This window comes from Molothrus ater, chromosome 4 (genome assembly GCF_012460135.2).
Source record: "Molothrus ater isolate BHLD 08-10-18 breed brown headed cowbird chromosome 4, BPBGC_Mater_1.1, whole genome shotgun sequence".
NCBI classification, from domain to species: domain Eukaryota; kingdom Metazoa; phylum Chordata; class Aves; order Passeriformes; family Icteridae; genus Molothrus; species Molothrus ater.
In genome coordinates, this window is record NC_050481.2 from 46,231,251 (window position 1) to 46,253,084 (window position 21,834).

The 21,834-nt window shown below is 36.4% G+C and overlaps 1 protein-coding gene across 1 annotated transcript in view; it reads left to right on the top strand.

Annotated features, from left to right (window-relative positions):
- The window catches only part of USP46 (ubiquitin specific peptidase 46), a 34,259-nt gene extending 13,895 nt beyond the window's left edge, over nucleotides 1-20,364 (top strand). The window contains exons 3-9 of the mRNA XM_036381461.2: nucleotides 550-763; nucleotides 2,979-3,208; nucleotides 6,585-6,661; nucleotides 11,836-11,919; nucleotides 12,215-12,412; nucleotides 13,096-13,174; nucleotides 14,028-20,364. Of these exons, the coding sequence (XP_036237354.1) occupies nucleotides 550-763; nucleotides 2,979-3,208; nucleotides 6,585-6,661; nucleotides 11,836-11,919; nucleotides 12,215-12,412; nucleotides 13,096-13,174; nucleotides 14,028-14,129 (984 nt within the window). The 3' untranslated portion in view covers nucleotides 14,130-20,364. The remainder of the gene's footprint in view (nucleotides 1-549; nucleotides 764-2,978; nucleotides 3,209-6,584; nucleotides 6,662-11,835; nucleotides 11,920-12,214; nucleotides 12,413-13,095; nucleotides 13,175-14,027) is intronic.
- Nucleotides 20,365-21,834: the final 1,470 nt, after the last annotated feature.

Genomic DNA, 21,834 nt, shown 5'->3' on the forward strand with positions numbered 1-21,834 from the left:
GGAGAACAGTTCTATGAATATTTCCAGGGATTAGAACATACACTTAAATAAAATTAAAAGTCTATTTTAGGTGTGAAATAGGACAGAGGAAGTGATGAAAGTATGTACAAGTTTAGGTACAGCCTTCTGCATTGGCAACTCTTGGGAGGAGCTTTTTTATTTGACCAAGGGGAAAATGAGTGAGAAGAGTGTTTAATCACTTGTTGTTCCCATAGAAATGATATAGATATAATAATTTTTTCCATTGAAAATATTAGTCATTCTGCTACTGAGCAGTAAGATAGAGCCCAGATATGGAAATAAACTTAATGAAATCCACTACAATAAATATTTTTCTTACAAGTGGAAATCTTTACTTTGTATTCTAGTTAATTTAGAACACCGCCCTTTTTTCCATGAAGTGTCATGGTGGCTGTGGAAATATATTTCTACTGCAACTAAATGGAAAAATGTCTGGTTTGTGACAGTGTCAGGAGTCAGAATTTGAATGAACAGCTAGTTTTGTTGTGATGCACAGGGATTAATCTTGTTTTTAATTCTGCATGGCAGTTTGGGAACACCTGCTACTGTAACTCTGTGCTGCAGGCATTGTATTTTTGCCGCCCATTTCGGGAAAATGTATTATCATACAAGGCCCAACAGAAAAAGAAGGAAAACCTCTTGACTTGCCTGGCAGATCTTTTCCACAGTATTGCTACTCAGAAGAAAAAAGTTGGAGTTATTCCACCAAAGAAGTTCATATCAAGGTTACGAAAAGAGAATGGTAAGTGTAAAACTGAAAGGTATTAATGCATTGATCAAAGAAGTATAAATACATATTGAGCAATGTGATCATATTAATCAGAAACAGAGGTTAGATTTGTAAATTGCTTTTAGTACTTTGTGGGGTGTATTATTAATTTAGCATCTGTGTATATGATATTATGCTTGAAATAACCATAGCAGATTTCATAGGCTCCCAGAGATGTGTGAATTAGTGATGTTTTCACAGCACGGTGGGGCAGACCTTACTGCAGGGTGAGCTAGGGCTGGGAATAGGGTGACACTGCTGTCAGTTTTAAATTTTTTTTTTGTGGAGTATGGCAGAAACATTGAGGGCAGCTGGCAGTACAGAAACTGTGTGACCTAGGAAGGCTGCAGGCACCACCAATTCCAGAGGAATTGTCTGCAATGGAGGATAAGGAGCTGGGTACACGTGGGGTGGTCAGTCCACTCCACATCAGCTGCTGCTCTGGTTCTTGGAAGTGGTGGACACAGTCTCACTTGGTGAAGCATCAGACTCCTTTTGACCATTAAGTTGGCAACACCTATACCTAATCTTGTTGTTGTTCTGTCTAAGGGATCTTGAGAAAGAGAAGCCTGTCACAGCTCCACTTTGGCCTGGATTAATATCGGTGTGGATGGTATCCTTAGAAACAGAGAGGCTTTGAATGAAGAGACAAAGTATGAGTCAAACACCTGGAAGAAATTGCTTCCTGGTGACAGCATATAAATAGGCAGACTGTTCATTTCAGAGCAGACATTTGAAATCATGAAAAAGTTAACTCTGAGTCATCTAGTGATAAATGCCCCCACACTGTTGGGGATCACTTGTAAAGACTGGATCTTATGTTTTCAGCTTTTTTAAATTAGTGCCAGAGTCAGTGTGTATTACCCTGCTTATATGTCCAGGCTAGACACTACAAAGCCAATGGTTCTGTACAATATTTTCTGAGGAAATCCATGTGAACTTTTTCAGGAGGAGGGAGATAAAAATACACATTTCTGGGAACACACATTCTTTTTTCTTTGACATGGTGGGCGAATTAAACCTTTACTGGAGAAATCTGTACTAAATCACCACTGGGATATTTTCCCCTCTTCCTGCAAGGAATTTGTATTGAACAGGACAAGTCTTTTCTCATCAGACTTGTGGGTGAAAAATGAGTTTTGTTAGGTGGTGTTATTATTACTACTTGAAGTGAGTTAACCTTGACTGGCTGCCAGGTGCCCACCAAGCCTGTCTCTCACTCCTCCTCTTAGCAGGGCAGGAGGAGAAGATAAGAGGAAAAAACCTCATGAGTTGAGATCAAAGTAGTTTAATTAAAAAAAAAAAGCCAAAAATTACATGCAGAAACAAAGGAAAACCAAAGGAGATTTATTCTCTACCTCCCATCAACAGACGGTTTCCAGATACTACCTGGGACATAGGGCCTTGGCATGCGTAGAAGTTTGTTTGGAAGAGATATATCTTAATAATGAAAACCCGCCCATCTTTCTCTTAGATTTTAGTGATGAACATGAAGTCACACGGCACAAAATATGACTTTGGCCAGTTTGGGTCAGCTACCTCACCTATGTCCCCTTCCTAACCTCTTTCACACCCAGTCTACCAGTATTTGGGCAGGATGAGGGACAGCCTTGATGCTGTGTGAGTGCTGCTCAGCATCAGCTGAAGCACTGGTACATCTTCACCTCCATTTTAGGCACACCCACAAAACATAACATCCTGTGGGCTACTGTGAGGAAAGGTAACTCCATCCCAGACACAGTACACAAATGTGTGTCAGCATCCTATGGCCTCAGTTTTCCCAGCCATGTGGGTTACTGTTAAAACTCTGTGATGTTCCTGAGTGTCTGAGGGACTCGGAATATGGGGATGGAAGTCAGTGCTGACTAAAGTTAGGCAGTAAGTGTCTAGTGTAAGGAAATAATTTAGGATGAGTCACTCTCTTGCTTACTTCATTGACTGTAATGGGAGCCTACACAACCAACTCCAATGAGTGTAACTATTCTAGACAGCTTAAGTTAGGTGAGATGAAGCTTTCCCCCTAAGTAACTTCACTGAAACCAGGGTGACTGGCTGCAAATCTGTTCTTTGGGATGATTCCAAATACTTTGCTGAGCAAGGGCCAGTACAAGTACTTGGGGAAAAAATAATTTTCTTTCTTTGAGGAAAGGATATTCAGCTGTACAAATCTTGACTCTCTTCTTCACAGATCTCTTTGACAACTACATGCAGCAGGACGCACATGAGTTTTTAAATTACCTGCTCAACACCATTGCAGACATTTTGCAGGAGGAGAAGAAACAGGAAAAGCAAAATGGGAAACTGAAAAATGGCAACATGAATGAAGCTGAAGAGAACAATAAACAAGAACTGACCTGGGTGCATGAGATTTTTCAGGGAACACTGACTAACGAAACTAGATGTTTGAACTGTGAAACCGTAAGCATTGGGATAGATTTTTTTTTTTGGTTGTTGCCCATTAATAGGTAGATACATTTTGTATATATAAATATATGAATCTTTTCAGACATCTGAGAATTGTGGATATTCCTGTAGAATTTACTTCTTGAAGTGAGTATATTCTTTTCTAAAAATTTATTTTTCTAAGCATTACTTGGCTAATCTCTGCCAAGTTTTGCTGTCCTAATACATATGTCTACAGTTAAAATCCTTGCTAGTGAATCAATACCTTTCCTTATCACTGTAACTTTGAGAGCAGTTATTTACATCATATTTATATAAGTGAAACATTAAGATGTTTTGTGTTAATTCCATCTTAAGAGTCTGACAGGTATACAGAGGGTTCATTTTTAACAAACTGGGTTTTTTTCTCTCCCTAATATTTTCTAGAGGATGATGTCAGTTTGAAATCCCTTATGTTTGAGCTACAAGTAAAAATTAATTTTTGTTGGGAAAACTGATTGCAAGTCTCCTATTGATTACTGTATTTTTCAAACACATGCTCCTATTGAAAGAGAAAATAAATAATTTTTTTAAATTGTTCCTTTGAGGTTGCATGAAAGAGTACCACAGGAAAAAAATCTTTGGGAAGAACAGTGACACTGACCTTCCACAAAGGTTGGAATTAACATCACCTAACCTTTTCTTGGTAAAGCAAAGTTGATAGGCATCAAGGATGAACTAGTTATCTCAACTCCTGCAGATGATGGAGATTGTGAAGGAGCTTTTGCAGGAAACTCTCTCCATCTGTCTCTAGCCTGTTTCATGAAATAAAGTTTTTAGCAGTAGCTGGTGTTCTGTTCCATACAGCTTGTCCTGGCTCCATGGTGTCACTAAGCTGTTGCAATTGTTGGTGCAGCAATGCTAAGAACTGGGCCAACAAACTGATCTGGCCTAAGAATGATGTACTTTTACTAAGATGAGTACTGCTACTATGGGCTTCCTCAAAAAAAAAGCACAGCATTAGATTAGCAGCATTAAGATGGGAAAAGGTGCCCAGAGAAGGTATCTTCAGACAGCCAGCTGAGGTTTACACAACTGAAGTTTGGTGAGATGAACTCTACCCATGTCCTACCAGATGTGTAAAAGAATATAGTCTGATATTTCTAATCATAAAGAATAGTATTCCAAGAAAATATGTGTGGCTTTTCCAGGAACTTGGTCAGAGGAGAATGGTGAGGAGAAGAGATACAATGATAGTTGACGTAAGATGTTGGAGCAAGTTTGGAACAAGCTTGTATAAGTCAACACATGAGAGAGATACTGAAAATTAATTATTCAATCTTGGGTAATAGCAAGTTAAAATAAGTGAAAGGTTAGAATTATTTTTTAACTGACGAGCTTCTCTAAATAGCTGTGGCTTAATTCTAAATCATTATCTAATGTTTACTCAGAGAAACTGGTGAAGTGAGGATGTGTCCTTGGGTAACAGCATAACTGCACAATTCTGTGCTTGTAACTCAAAGTGATGAAGCTTTATAGAAAGTGGATCTTGCCTGTAGCTTCCTCTGAGTACAGAAATACTGTAAACTACTCAGGATATTTTTCCAGTGTGTTTTCCTTGTATTAGTGTAACTTGAAATCTTAGGAAAATAGTAAAACAGATTGAAAGTTATTCCTTTGCTAAAATATTCATAAGTAGTACATGAAGAGTCATTCAGATTTCAGCAATTCTTATTCTCACTTACAAAGAGTGCAATTTGAATCTGGTTTTCCAGCTACCTTTAGTTTTAATCTGTATTATTCTAGCTCTAAGTAGTTCATCTTCCCTTCCAGGAAATATTTGATGTGCAGGAATCAATAACAGAATTCCTAGCTTCTTTGAGGCACTCAGATGAAGCACAATGCCTGCCAAGGACTTTTTCAAGTGTTTAAGTTCTCATGATACTCAGTGTGTCTGACAGAACTCTAGCTCCAGCTGTAGAGACACGATGTTCTCTGAAGCTTTGTTGCTTTATCTTTCAAATTTTAGCTGTATATTTATACTGCAGTTGATTGCTGCCAGTTTTGTGGTTTCCTGTCCTCTATGGGTCAAGTCACGTCTCAGGGAGGATTTTTGTTTGAAGAACTGCTGTTCATTTCAGTTGGGTGTGCATTATGCCTCTGTACATTTTTGATAATGCTAAAATTAATCCAGCCAAACGTGTTTCTCTGCATTCAGGTCTGATATGGGCTGCATTCACCAAGCTTCTAGTATCCCTGACATAGCAACAAATATGAGCTCGAGGTGGTACATAACTATCACATCCACAGCACTGCAAAAATCTGAGTGTGAGGGACTTCTGCCAGAACAATGGATTCATGTCCTCACAGAAGTTCTTGATTTGGACTTCACTATTTTCTCATCTGATTTAGTTATTCTAAAGAAATACAATAGGAGGCAAAAACATGGGGTGTTCATGCAACATTTTATAAAAACATTATTATTAATATGACTGAATTAATATGCAGTAAGTATTTCTGCAGTCTTTTGACTCAGTTGAAGTATTACAAGAATTAGCCATTTGGATGATTTTTTGTTAATATTACTTCACCTTTAAGATTAAATACTCTTAGTGAAAAATAATTTTCAATGCAAAAATCAGGATCTGTCATTCTGAAAATATTCAGACTTAAACCTTTTAGATAAAAACTCCTCAGTAAAATTTTTCCCCTCTTGTTCTGTCTAAAAAAAGATTGGCAACACCAGAATGATTTTGCAAAATAGCCATTTTTACCTTTAATATTTTAAATTTTTTAAATTAAAATATTGACCAGGAACAATATCCAATGGGGAAATGTAGCTGTCTCAACCAGAAATATAAACCCACACTTTTCAATACTCACTAGAGAGAAAGGATAACATGGTAAAATATGACTTTTGTGACAGAAACATATTTGGAAATGATCTTCATTGCATCCTTAATAGTGGAAATAATTATGTAAGAATAAAATGTGAATGTATATTGCAATATGTTATACAAAGGGTAAACAAATTTCTGATAATAAAAGAAAGTAGGCTGTGTTACATAACAAGGAAACATACTTAATGCACCAATCCCAGATGATGTAGGGGAGGATGGTTCACCTTTACTGAACAGTAGGCTGACATTGATGGCCCATGGTTGGTGGGATTGGATAAGTGGAATAGACAGAAGCTGTCTTAAATTATATGAAAGCTGGATTAGTAGAGTTACTAATAAATATCACACTGAACATTAATCAAACTGAACTAAAAAAAATTAAAGCATTGAAATTATTTACTTTTATGTAAGAGCAATTTGTACAGAAATAAATATCTTTAGCATTTGCTAAAGATATAAACAGCATTTAGATGTATGGCATCTCTGTTTTACATGTATGTGTTTTGCAACAGGTTAGTAGCAAAGATGAAGATTTTCTTGACCTTTCTGTTGATGTGGAGCAGAACACATCGATTACACACTGTCTAAGGTAAGTGAATGCATCTTTTCAGCAGATAGCTCTAACTGCTAGATTTTTCAGGTCTACTAGGTATAGAAAAGAAAAGTACAATAACATTTAGATTTGAACTTACCCTAAGCAGGAGAAAAAGACTTTAAACTGGATGTTTCCTCTAATGACAAAATATACATTATTGTACTTTGCTTTACACCCTTTCTCTTTCAATGTTTCTATTTGAAAGAGGAATATAAATCAACTTTCAGGGAAAATAATTGATTTCTTTGTTGTCTGGAAGAATTGCTGCAGAATTTTAATTGTCTTCATAGAGATTTAAATGTGCTTGTCTTTAAGCTCCTACACAAGTGCTTTGTTGATTAAGATTCATAGACATATTAAAAGTTAAGCGTGTGTTTTGCAGAATGAGTTCTAGAGTCCATAGAGGGCAAAATATTTCAAAAGTCTATTTTATTATCAGAAATAGCTTATTCTGTGTCTCATCCTAAAATTATGTGAAGTCTTTTATTCCAAATTTCTGTTCTGCTTCTAGTATATTCCTAACTTAAAAAATCTAGACATCAAAAACTTTTCAGTCTTACATGAGTGATTATTCTGAGAGATTTAAAATGTCCAGAGTTTTGACATTAATACAATAAACCACTACCTATATTTAAGACAATATGTTGCTGTTCTAAGTTAATGTTTATCAATTGGTCAAACTCCTTCAAAATTCAAAATTGCTATCAAGGTTGAAATTGCATTATTCAGTTATTCTGGAATGCCTAGGAGGGGTTTCCTGGTGTGCCATCCCAAGGTGAGAGTTAAGAAAGAAAGAATGTGAGGTACTATTTCCTGAATCAGAAAGCAGTGACTTCTCTGTGAATACGACAACTGTACTAAGTATCTTCTGTTATAATTGAAAGTTTTTTCCTTCTCAGTTTCTGTTCAGTTTCCCTTAGGATACTGTAGCAGTCCTTAGCCCTCAAGTAGCCCACACTGCATTAATTAGCCTCCCTGTAATAGGTGAGCAAACCAAAGAGAGGCTTTGGAAAGCAGTGCATTCTTTTTTTCTCCTGTAGTCTCTTTGCCTCTTCATAGTAACCAGTAGTTGAATCTTTGTTGGCATTACAGGTTTTTGTTTGCACACTTTTGAGTTCTTCACTGGAGCCACTACCCCGAACTTGCCAGTATTACTTACCTTTCCCTATGGTGTTCAAAGTCAGTTTGAAATCCCACTGAGCTGCAAGGGTGCTGCAGTGCCTTTGGAAGCCCTTTCTAATCTGAGTTTTTATTTGGTTCTGTGGTACTGGAACTGAGCTCTGACATTTTCTTACAGCTGAGTCTGGTGAACATGTTAAAAACTGCTGCTGTATAGATGTTACCATCTGTCCTTCAGCCTTCTCCAGTTTTTTATTTACATTCTTGATTTTTATCTTCTTGGAAAAGTTTTGTTGGGAATGGCCATTTTATGTAAAGGCAGATTAAGCACTTCATAAAAATACCAATAGCATTTTTTCTACTGAACAGACAGTAACTGTGGCTTAAGACATGTGAGAACTGCATCTGCACAACTGCAAGCAGCAAGTGAATGGTGGAGTTGAAAGTGACTCCAAGGAGGTTATCCCCTATTTCATGTCAGAGGATGCTTATCCAACCTGTTCCAGAAGATCTTTTCAGCAGTATTATCTTGATTGTCTATCCCAGTCCTTCTTGTTCTTTAGTACTAATAAGTTTTTCCTGCTGTGTAATATGAATCTTTGGTGTTTCAGTTCAAGCCAATTTCTACTTGCCCTGTGTACTTGAGACATAAGCCAGGGGTTGCCCCCATTCCCCTTCAGTAGCCTTTTACATACAGGAAGAATGTAATCACTTTTGAAAAAAATGTAAACAGCCTAAGGTCATTCAACTTCTCCTTCTTAGGCTATCTTCTCTGGATCTCTACACATGTTTATTACTCTTCAGCCTTCTCTCTCATTGCACCTCTCTCTTGAACTCTGTCTTTCTTGAAGTTGCTGTCTAGAACAGGACATAATATTCCAAGAGAGATCAATACAATCCTGAGAAGAATGAATGCCCTAAGTCTCTTTATGCATTCCAGTGTAGAGCCTTTATCCAACATCATTACATGCATTTTGAAGTTTATCCATTGCTCCTTTTGGAAACAAAAGAAAGCAAAATGCCATTTTTTCTTGAGGTGGTACAGGCCACTATTTACTATTTAGATTGAACAGGAGGAGAGTTATCACCTCTTAGCTATTCTATTATGTTTTATGTTAGCAACATTTCTACTTCTGTTTAGAAAACATATATTCAGTTAGAATATGGATTTCCTCTCATTACTGCTGGTATTATGCATTATTACACAAAATGTAAGTGCTTTTGTGGTTTCTTTCAATGGGAACATCCAAGTTATTACTCTTTTTGCAATCTCTGCTGTTTCCTTTTTTTTTAACAACTGCTTTGCTGTGTCCTAATAGCTTTAAGGGCTGCTGCATTTAAAAGGTCAAATACAGAAAACCTGTGCAAGATAACATTTAAGTATAATGAATCTCTTTACCACCACAGATGACTGTTCTTTTATTTCTGTAGTTTTTCAAAATGTAAAAAGTCCTTGTGCGCTCAAGATGTCTAAATGACAGAAAGAATACAAACCTCTGGCACAGGATAGACAGCTGGGCCTGAAGCAGTAAAAGTCTTATAACAAATATAGTATGTATCCATTGTTTTTATTTCCACTTGGAGTTGCAATGTTTATCAGTCAGTTTGATCCTGACTGGTGTAATAATTGATATTACACTAGTAATTCTCTCATCTCCTAAAGCACAAAATTAATACTATTCATGCATATAAGCAATAGGAAGCATCTTTCACACTGTAGCAGAGAGGCTGTGGAAGCACAAGGTCAATGATAAGTTAGTACATCTTGAGCAGGTATATTTAAAAATTTCTTTTTCTTGCTAAAATAACATATAAGCAGAATTCAGACTGGACTATTAATGGAATAGGAGAGAGTTAGACATATCTTGAAACTAGCTTTGCAGGTCTAGAGAAGAGTTCTGCAAGGCTGTGGCTCTTGCATATGCAGACTTTGGGAACTCCAGTCAGTGATCTGTTGTTTTTAACTGTTCAACATCTATTAGAAGTGCCATGCTGAAAATTCTTGATTGCTGAAAGAGTTACTGAAGTTGAAATTATTTCAATACTAACCATTTTTCAGTGAAACATTTTATTCTAATACTACCAAGAATAGATACCACAATGCTACTAATAAATAAATAAATACTACTAATAATAAATAATAATACTAATAATAGATATTAATAGCATCAGAATAACCAGTATATTTTAAAAGGAATTCAGAAACTCTTTGAGTTTAATTAACTTCCATGGGAGACTTGGAATAGAACAAACCAATATCTATCAAATTCCTACCATCTGCACATGATTGTTCATGTTAGAAAAACATTTTTCCTTGCTTCACTTTGAGATGAGAAGACAACTAATAAATTCCCCAAATTTGTTTGCTTTTTTTAAAATTGAGACTGCAGGCTTTGAAAATAAATATGAGACTCTTTCTCTAACAGCCAACCTAAAACTTTCACAGGCACATTCTACTGAGTCTTACATTCCCTGCACATATAACTCATCTTTAATATTTTCTAAAATTTCAGCTCTTCACTTACCTGAAAGGTTACCGTGCTTTTCAGAGGAATTGGCTGAATTAAATTAATTTTATGTTTAAATTCAAATGTGAAATCACATATTGAGATCAGTATTTACCACTGAAGCAAATCCTTCCCAGTAACGTTTTCTTTTCTTTTAGATAAAAAATAGTACTTGTGATCAAAATTTAGCTGTAACTTATCTTTCAAAATATGTATTTTTTCTAAATTTCAGCTTTTTCTCCTCAGTGTTAAGACCTTACAAAGAAAATTAATCAGTAAAAGTAATCTCAGTTTTTAAAAATATTATGCAGTCATATGAAGTGCTTCTTTGTCATGCTCTGTCAACCTTAAGCTTTTATGAAGTTAGGTAATTAACTTCTAATATCTATGCCCTAGCAAATTATGTAGTCTTCATCTCTCCCACCTACCCCTATAGTGATGATGTCAGGAAGAAATAATCATCCAGAATCCTCCCTTTGCCTTGTAAGACAATTCTGGTGCTGCCTAGTGTGAGAGCAGGCTAAAGTTGCAGACAGTGGGGTTTCAGCCTCCATGAATGTGAATTGCAGTGATAGAAGTGAATTTATTTGTGTCTGAATTTGCCTGGAATTCAGAAGCCTGTCAGGTACAAGGTAGGGACACTCAATAAGACAGTTGTGGAATTCTAATATAGCTATTTAGGGCCCAAAGTCACAGGAAAACCCATGTGTTTAAAATGGAAGATAGGTGCTTATATCTGCATTCACAGTTCTCAAAACTCCTGCTCAGCTGCAATGTAACACAAGAGATGACAAAAATAATAACTGTTTTGTTTTTTTTTTTACAGTTAAGTGGTGTTAGGTACCTTAAATTTTGCTCCAAAGCATATCAGCACTGTGACTTCCAGCAAATCTTTTCTGTGAACTGAGAGATGCTATCAGACCAGCCTTCCACTGCCCTTGTCACTTTAAAAGCTCAATCCAGAAATATCTCCAAGTGTATTTACTTGATCAGGTTTTACAAAATTTTCTATACCAGCTTCCATTTCTTTTTTTAGAAAACGGAAAAGTATAATCTATAAACTTCTGGATAACTGTTCAAAAGGTTAGAGGATGCAGGAAACTAAGTTCAATTTATTTCTTCTTTGTAAGATGATTCAAACCTTTCTTATGGAAGAACACCATAAAACGTGAGATATCAGGGGATGGCAGAAGTGCGCTTAAAATTGCTTTATTCTGCAAATAATTTAAAAAGAAATAGAATGACTTGAGTGATTATACCCAAGTCTGGGCAGCACCTTTATGTGAGAGACCAGAGAGGGGTCCCATTTTGAGACACCTGACCTTTATTTGTATCATACAGAGGGCCTCAACTCCCAGTATAACTTGTCACAGCAGCCACATACCCTAACTCCATTTGCAAACCCCAGTCCAGTCGCTTCAGATGCTTTAGAAAACTGGAATGGGTGAAGATTTCATCCTGTGTGTCTTTTGGGTTCCAGTTCATCAGCCCAAGTAAATGTATTCATATCCTTAAAGAACTGACGATTGTTTTTTTTTACAGAGACTTCAGTAACACAGAGACACTATGTAGTGAACAGAAATACTACTGTGAAACTTGCTGCAGTAAACAAGAGGCACAGAAGAGGTAAGCAAAGAGCAGGCTGTTTCACCATGCTCCTCCTGGGCTCTGGCAAACTTACTCCTTGATATTTATTTTGTTTAAAAACCTAAAAACCTTTCATCCCAAATGCATTCTCTGTGTGGATAAGAGAGCCTGCAGACAGATTTAAAGGCATGTGTCTTAGTCTAGAGGCTACTTCTAGTTGATTATTGTTACTTACAAAGTGCTTTTATAATGCAGCCACTTGCTTATAAAGGGAAGAGAGAATGGCTTTGAACTGGTCAGGTGTTCATCATATGCATTCTTAATGGTTTCACAGGATGAGAGTAAAAAAACTGCCAATGATTCTTGCCTTACACCTCAAGAGATTCAAGTACATGGAGCAGCTGCACAGGTACACGAAGCTGTCCTACCGGGTCGTGTTTCCCCTGGAGCTGCGGCTCTTCAACACCTCCGGCGACGCCGTCAACCTGGATCGCATGTACGACTTGGTGGCTGTAGTTGTTCACTGTGGAAGGTGAGGTGCCTCCATGTGTGTCACAGGCTACTGGCAGGTGTTGGCCAAGGGCTGAGCTACCCCTCACAAAATATGGGGAGGATGGACTTAAAGCCTGCTGCTGCATGGACTTGCATGTGTCTTGGGCTGGACCATTTAACCAATCATCCCTCACAGTAAATCAGTACTTGTTTAAGAAATAATGTCTCAGGTCTCCAAAAGTCACAAATTTGGCTTAAATTGATGAAACTACCTCCTTCCTCACAAGACCCCTTAAAAAAGTTGGGAGCCAGCACTCTGTGAGGGCCAAAGACTGTCATCATGTCATCTGTTGTGAGACCTACACGTCATCATGTAGGTCTCACAACAGATCATTTTGGTCCATTTTCCCCCCTATACTTAGTTCTTGCAGTTTTAAATGCATTTGATGCCTACCATGAGCAACTTGTTAAGTGTTCTGTAGGATAATTCGCTAAATGGTCCTGGCACAGATGAAAATAACACCTTTAGCATTCAGTTGATAAGTTTGCAACAACTTAAAATAAAAATGGAAAGGACCAAATGTCTAGAGTACCACCAACGGTGGATTTACCATTATTTTTATAACAGTTTAGTTATAATTCTGCATTCATAAAGAAATGTGACTTTTCAAAATGGACTCAATAGTACATTCTAATATTTTGGGTTTTTGTTTTGCTTTCTAGTGGACCTAATCGAGGGCATTACATTACTATTGTGAAAAGTCATGGATTTTGGCTCTTGTTTGATGATGACATTGTGGAGGTCAGTATGCTGAAGGTCATGAGCACAGCTGGGTAGAGACCACCAGTCTACAAAGCCACAGTTTTGTTGTAACGTTTATTTCAATTCTGTTAGCAAGAAAGATTGTAAACAAAATTATTAGTCCTGTAGTTTGTGCTCTGTCAGTGTCAGAAGGATTTTTTTATTTCATAGCAAGATCAAATGTTTTTAATACCAGACTTAAAGAGTTTAATTTTGCATGTTTTCTATATCTAAAAAAATAAATTTAATTCATTAAAACTGTTTCACTTGGTAAAATTGAACTAAGTAAATCTAGCATTGCTGTAGAATTTTCAGTTTTGAATAGGGAAGTTGCAAGAAAGTCTGAATTGTGTTATTGATCTGGGATTGCCTGAATATAGATTAGAGTAGAATCTGTCCCACAGCTATTGCAGATTCTGTCTGAACACTCTGAAATTCATTCTTATGCAAACCCTTTTATGTCATTGTGGCCCACTGACAAAACTGGGCGTTTGAGTCTGATTTCCGAAGTGGTAAGGAAAGTAAGCACTGGGATGCTGGGTGGGGCAAGTCTTGAGGAAGATTTCTGAAAACTTGAAAAAGATGGGATCACATGGTCACATTTATGTACTTTACCAGTGTTTATTACTGCATTCCAAGGAGTCTCTCTGTTATTGGAAAAAGCCTAATTCAGTTATGTTCAGTGACAGAAACATGCCTATCAATTTCATGAGTGAGATCAGCAGGGCTCAGCCCCTAATCTTTACCCTTTCATGGCTTAAATTGCAAACAGAATTTGCTAATTGCAGTAATTTAATCTGTACTTAGTATTTGTTTTATCTAACAGCATATTAAAAAAATATTTATTTTGCAGAAAATAGATGCTCAAGCTATTGAAGAATTCTACGGTCTGACCTCTGATATATCAAAAAATTCAGAGTCTGGCTATATTTTATTCTACCAGTCAAGAGAGTGACTTGGCAAACCGTGGTGACTGCGCACAAGGATGCTGCACGCAAAGGAAGGCACCAGCTCCCCCGAAGTGACTTTTACACAGCCCACATCTCGGATGGTTGAACAACAATACACTGTCTCCTGTTCCATGGTTTATGTGATGCTGACTGTAACCGTCCATTCTTGACATTCAGAACTTTGTTTTGGAGGGGGGTGGGTTGTTTGTAGTTTTTAAGTCTGATTGAAGAGCTAATTGAAGTCAGATTTTAGTGGAATTTATATGGACTAACATTTACAGATAATAAGATTTGGATGTCAACTGTTAAACCCAATCCAGCTAGAGTAGTATTTTATATGAAAGTGTTCATTACATTTAGGACAAAATTATTTAAAACTTTCTAGATGGTTTTGGAGTGTGTTGATTTACAAAGCATTCCTTTAAATACATCCTGACATATACTTAGCCCTTTTAAGTGTAAGGAAAAGAATCAGTTTCATGTTTATTTGAGTTGTGGTTGTATAGGGGATTTTTTTTACATGTTACTCTGCTGCAGAAAAGATATTCTTCCAAAATCATTTCAATTTTTATTGTTAAAAACTTTCAGAGTGTAACCACAGACCTAAAATTCACATAGAGGGATTTAAATTACACTGGAACTAAGTAATTCTGTATGTTCAGCCACTTTGTCATGAGATAGTACAGATGAGGTGAGATTTCAGAATTTACAGAGCACTGGAATAAAGGGAGTAAGATCGCACATATGATACAGAGATAAGTTGCTTTTAAAAAGATTGAGCTTACATTTTTGTTAAAATTATATAGATTGTTTACTTGGATTGTGTTGTGATTGCAACACTGCTCACATGTAACATATCCATCAGGACTGAAATTATCCAGTCCATTTAAATAAGCATTGTTTGTACATATGACACAACTTGATCCTGCAATTTTCTAAATATCTGTAGGTCCCATTTTCATTTCTCAAGACAGAGTCAATTTCTTAGAAACATGATACATAGCAACCACTAGTGTACATGCTATCATGTATATATCATCCTTAACATTTTGGTCATATTTGACAGAGTTTTGTCACCACAGAAACAGATAGGATCTGGAGTGCTTGATTTCAAAATTAGTACAAAAGACTAAGTTTGTAATTTTTCTGGATTAATTTGGCTGGCACTTGTCATGCACTGGCTAATAAAATTTCTGAATTCACCTGAATACCTGAATTTGGCAAAGAATAAATGTAGAAGAAAGTATCAATAGGGTTTGAGAAGGGATTGATAGTGGCTTGAGTCAGTGGTCATGCTGGGTAGCTACCTTCTTCAGTTTGCCACTTCCACTCCATTATACAATTCTTGAACTTCAGTAGCCAAAATCCTATTCCAATGACATAACAGCAAAAACACTCTTTCTCTTCATGGGGACTGACAGTTCTAGTATTTATAAGGAAATATTCTCACCCCACAAAATTTAATTCTACCTGTTACATTTTATTCACTCATTATGTATTTATCAGACAATGTTGATTTTTGTCTTTTTTCTTTAAGAAGCCTGCTTGACACTTTATGCCCAACACTCCCTTTCAAGAAATGGCTTTTGAAGTTCAGCTGCATCTCATATTTTAGTCTTCTGTAGAAAAGATAATAGTGTTTTTCATTGTTCTCTACTGTGAATGTGAAATATATTTTGTGAAATATTGGTGAAAATTAAGTAGCTTCTACTGTGTCATCATTTGAAGTTCAGTTGGATTTTTCAATGGCCATTTTGTAAACTAAGGCAATGTAGCACTTTACACTAAATGAGAAATAGAAGTGGACTTTTCAGCAAAGATTATTTGTGATTTATCATGTTATTATACTGATGCAAGAAGGGAGACATAGAATGTAACCTTAGAGGACTTAAGTGAATGAGAGTAGTGGTCTACAGAGATCACTCACATGAATGAAGGCTGGTATGCAGGCTGAAGACAAGCATTAGGATGCAGCCCTTATTCTTTTATTGATGTTAGAATGAAATGTACTGTCTCTAATACAGAAGATAGATATCTTACAGCAGACTTCAACTCCCACTGAGACCCAGGAGCTTTTCCACTGAAAAGCTAAACCTGCAAATCCCTCTTTAATTGATTTATTTACAAACATTCAGAATTTCTGTATAAAAAGATAAAAATGACTGGCCTTTTAAAACGGATAAGGTTTCCCTACTGTGAATGAAATCACTTTCTAGATCAGCATTAATCAGTGCTGGACCAAAGGTCTGTATTTTGCAGTTCACTACTGAACATTCTTACAGCATTATTTTGTTTTAAAAGATTCAAAAAATCAGATAATCTTAAGGTCATAATTTGAATCCTCTGGGCTCATGTTTATATGAAAAGTAAATTTTCATAAAATAATTTTTAAATCAGTTTAATTTTAGGAAACATATTCCTTATTTCAATAGACCTATGGGCAAATTGGTTTTAAAAATGTTAATAGTTTGAATTCATATTTAAATGCTAAACTGCAGAATAATAATCTATTTTTCTCCACTGCAAGACAGCTTTAGATTGTAAAACATACAGATCATTGCAGTAAGTTATTGAGAGGAAAATTACTAGAATAAGCTGTTTCACAAAGTATGAAAAAGCATTTTTAATTCATGCTGGCCTGTGCAAAGATCACAGCACTAGTATCACGCCAGTCCAGCATCAGTAGTCTGACATCAGCTCTGAAGCATTGTGGAATACACAGTTCATATTAACATTGGCTAAACTAAGGAGCATTTTCTTTTGATTAACAAAGTTGTGGTCACAATTCTGTAAATTGGATCCAGTCTCCAGTGTGCTGAATGTCTTGACTTCAGTCCAAAATCTGTCTGTCACAGCTGTATGAATTGTGCCAGTCTAGGCAGAGGAACTCTTCTTTGTGAAATTAAGCACATTCACTCAAGTTTTGCAGGACTGGGATCCCCACAGGATCAGTCTTATGGTGTAAAGTTTTTCAGTTGATTAAATAAAGCATAATCCTTTTTCTCTTATGCTTATGCATAGATTTCCAGTCCCTTATGAAATAATGGAAAAATACCTAAGAGAATAAAAGACTTTCAGCTAGCAGCTAGAAAACAAAATGCTAGCACAGATCTCTAATACTATTGTGTGCTTCCCTAAAATGACATTTTATGGTGTCAGGTTCTAGGTATATTAGGTCTAACAACAATTGGAGTATTCCAATTGTTTCCCATGCTGTTGCTGAGATGCACTGTCCATTTATAAATACTATTACGATGTTCTTTACTTAGAAAAAACCTCATTTTTGTCTTGTCTGTGTTTCCACAGCACTGCAGTGCTGATGAATCAGTTATCTTACAGGATGAGCTCAGAACTCAGCTTCTGTATTTCCAAGAACAGGCAGTCAGGATTTTATGGAATTTCTAATGTGACATAGCAGAGGGAGGCAGAAGAGTGGAGTGATGGAAAAGCCATACCAATGAAACAGAACACCTTTTTGAAATTAGGTCCCAAAATTGCTCCTGTCAATTCTATTTTAACAATTTAGTTCCCTCAGAGTGCTAGATTATGTATGAAAAGTTTTGTTCCTTTAGCAGTTGGAGTAAAGAAAACAAAGTAGGAGTTCCCTTCTTATCAGGTTTAGTATAAATTCAACTGAAATTCACCTTACACGATGGGTCCTAAAGTGTTACCACAACCTTTTCAGACATTACATTTCAGTCACTCTTCTGTTCCAACATCATGTATTGGCATCTGAGCTGACAGCTTGCAGCTGCCAGTGATTTGATGCCTCTCAACAGCAAACCCTTTTTGTTTTATCTCCTTTTTGCTGCATGTGGCTGATAGTTGTGAGCAGTGTCTTACAGCTGAATGAATACTAGAAATTTTATTAAGTTTTGGCTGTGTACCTGTTCTTTGCTAATATCTTTTAGAAGGGTTTGTTTTAATTTATTTTTCTTTTGTTGGTCTGTTACTGTATTTGTATAATAACTTATGTGGTTAATACTATTTGTTTTGCTTTAATTTTTTTGTATTTTTTTAAATGTAATCAACCCAAGCACTTTAAGCAACAATGTCAATCTTGTGAAATTCCAATCAGCTTAATATTTTGCCTTTGTCTTACTGCTTTTGGAACTGTTTGCTTGTGATCCAATATCTCTAGTTACAACTCAATTTCCATTTTTAGGCTTGTAGTCCTAGCTGGGTTGTAAAATTGGAAAGCCCAAGCATTTTCACACATATTTGTTCTTGTATAAAAAGTACCTGATGAGTTGCACTCTGCACGTTTCACAGCCTCTTGTGCTCTCTGCCTGCTGACCCATCTGGGGATGACTGCAATACTTCAATCTGTGACACAGTTATCAATGACTAGAATTTAGAAAAGTTCTAGTTCTTACAGGAGAATTCTCTTTTACCAGACACAGAGTCAGCTGTCAGTCAGCTGATAATACAGGTATTGCTCTCTTTGCTGCTTTATAAATGCTCTGTTTGGTCTCAACGGTGAATAATCTGATGAGCCACAATTATTCTTGGCCACTGTGTGTGTGGTGGCAAGGAGAGCAAATTTTTCATCTTTCTTCTCTTCACTTGGGCCAATATGAAGCAAAGAGATAATGAATTAAGATAAATTCTTGTGTAAAATGATGGGTTTTAGAGGGCAGCCTCTGTGATGTCCATATCAGAAAGCCAGTGACTTTCTGTGTTGTTAATGCAAGGGTTATTCCTAGTGCTTTAAATACTGTATTTTCTTTGATCAATGAAAAGACCAGAACTTTTTCTTGTTGCATCTGTTCTGATCCTGAGGTGCTTCTTCTCAATTTAACATGGCCCTCACTATGTAAATAGCCCTTGGCAAGGCTTGATACACACCCATTTAATTTCTTTTCAGTTAGTATGCATTACTTCAAAGAGATTGCTTGAACCTGTCTACAAAATTTATTCAGATAGCACAATTCTTTTGCATACAGGGTCAAATAACACCTATCAGGAGGTATGTGCCCACCTGATGGGACCATCTGGCTGAACCCACACCATTTTACACACTAATGATTCTTAACCCTCTAGGAGGTTTGGTTGCTGTCTTTGCCTGACTGATTTAGTACAAAACTGCAAATAACTCCCTTTATTCATGATCTCTTGCTATAATTCTTTAATAAATTCTGTTTCATTTGGTTATCAAGACTTGGGATTATTGTACTATGTAAAATAAATTAACTTGTGTGTGCCATTCACTGCAGTCAATTTAACAGCCTAGTGCTTCTGATGAAGGCTGTGGCAGGTGGCAAGAATATGAAAAAGTAACTTTTCTGTGATAGCACAGTAGGTCTGTAGGAGAAGCTGGGCTGACATGCAGCTTCCTAACCTCCAACCTCTAGATAATAGTGACCCTTCTCATAGGATTCCAGAGCGGCAGGACTAAGTCCTTCATGAAAACATCTTGCAGTTCACCAAAACATTGCTTGCTGCAGTAGATAATTAATGAGTGTTTGCAACCCCTCTGTCCCCACTCCCCAGAATCTCATTAATTGGTATACATTCCTTGGAGAGGCTGAGCTTAAACCTCAGCTTTGTATTTGCAATGGTGTTCGTGTTTGAAATGTCCCACACCAGACTCTGGCCACATACTAAATTGTTTCCTAGTCCTCTCTCAACTCTCATTCTAACAGCAAGAGCAGCATCAGGGATGCCATGTTACAGGTGCCAGTGGTTTTCCTGGAGACAATTTTCTAATCTCAGTGGCTTTCATTTAAAAAGACCTAACACAAGCTCCATTATTTATCATGATGCTTTAGGAGTAAAGCCACACATCCTGTATGGATATGAATGTAGGGTAGCAGGAAGAAGAAAGAGAAGAGGATGAAATATGGAAAGGGTTGGTTTTTTTCAGAGGCTTTGAATATGTGTATCAGTTTGTAAATATATAGTCCCTCTCTACCTTGTCAAAATGATGCAATCATAATAAAACTACTTAAATTTTGTGCTAGTTTTTTAAATGGAATAAGAGGTAGCAGAATTATAAAGCACACAGTTGGGGACACACAAATACTGGATTTCTAGTACAGCGTACAATACTCAGTGTATGTGTACAGATGAATATCTGCTCTTTTTAATCATCATGTACATGTAATTGAGCCCTGCACCACCTGCAGAACTGTAAGATAAAAATCATGTTGGTTATTAAGGTTGTAACATAAGAAAACAGTATTTTCTCCTGTTAACATGTTTATATTTTACATAAAATAAACTCTGTAGCTGATCTCACTTCCATTCAATTTGCTTTGACTTCAGCTGGAGCCACACTAAGGCTGAGTATTGATGTTGGTTGTTACACAACATGTTTTTGAATGTCAGATGCCTGTGTTCTTACAGATGACGAGACTACTGATGCTTGCTTTTTATTTCATTTAATGTGATCAACACATTTTAAGTGACTTCAGAGAATATTTCACCCCATGGGCTGATTGACACTGAAGTGTCTTAAAAGAACAAGTTTTGCAGGTAGTTTCTGAGTTGTCTTGGTAGAATATACGTACAATTGCATGACTGAGCTGTACCCAGTTAAATCACAACACCATTTGCCTTGTCAATGTTTGAGCTTCAATGTTTCAGCTAAAACTGAAGAGAATAAAAATCTGCAAGAATTGAGCTACCTTTTACATCAGGAAACTATGAACCCTTTCAGCCTGGGATTTTACCTGTGACTAATGGAGTGGAAAAGGATTTTGCTACTGAGGTCTAAAATTTTGTCGAAGAGTTGAAAGGTTCCTGTTGTCTGCTGATTTTCCTTTAGTTGTTCATTATCAAACACAATTTACATTCTCAAAAGTGAGGTAAATAAAAGACTGGAGTTTCTTGCTCCTGTCTAAATGGATTATCTTTATTCCTTCATAATCATTTAAGGAACTGAAATCAAACATAGCTGTCAAACTGCATGTTGCATTTATAGCTAACACTCTGTAAGATTTATGGCACATAAGACTAACAAAGGACTGGGTTGAAAAACATTTCATATCTTACAGTACATGTTTCTTTTCAAATTAAAAATATTTGAAGTACCTTCAAATTTATTCCTGGGTTATTAGGACATAAGCATTTGACTGCAGGATGGAGACAGAAATTTAAAAAACAGGAGATGACTGAACTAAATATTCACAAATCCATTATTTTAAAACATTTTGAAGAAATAGAATTTATGGTGTACAAATAAGGAAACCAGGAAAAAGTTGCCAGTGGCAGGATTCACTATATGTGAACTTCACTAGAACTTCTCTCACTTCAGAAATGCTCTTTCCTAGAAACTGTATGATGTTTACCTGTACCTCTGTTCCTTATCTTTTGTATGAATTAGATTAATCATTTTGCATTAAACTGTGCATTAAACACATTCTGTGCACCAGATAACCAGAGAAATGTTAAAAAATATAATTTAATCTGAATTGAAAAGTCAGATGCGGTAGGAGAAAATTGTAAAGTTACTCATTTAAATGTAATCACCAGACTTCAAATAATATTTATTAGATACGACTAAATACATGACATAGAAAACCATGTTCCACAATTCTGGAGATATCAATTTCCTTGAGTGCTTGTGTGCCACTTAAAAATCTAGTACCAATTCAAGAAAAATAGGACAACCATTTTCAACACATACACACACACACACACACACACACACACACACATATATATATGGCAACAGGACATTTCCATTATCTGTTCTGGAAAAAACTT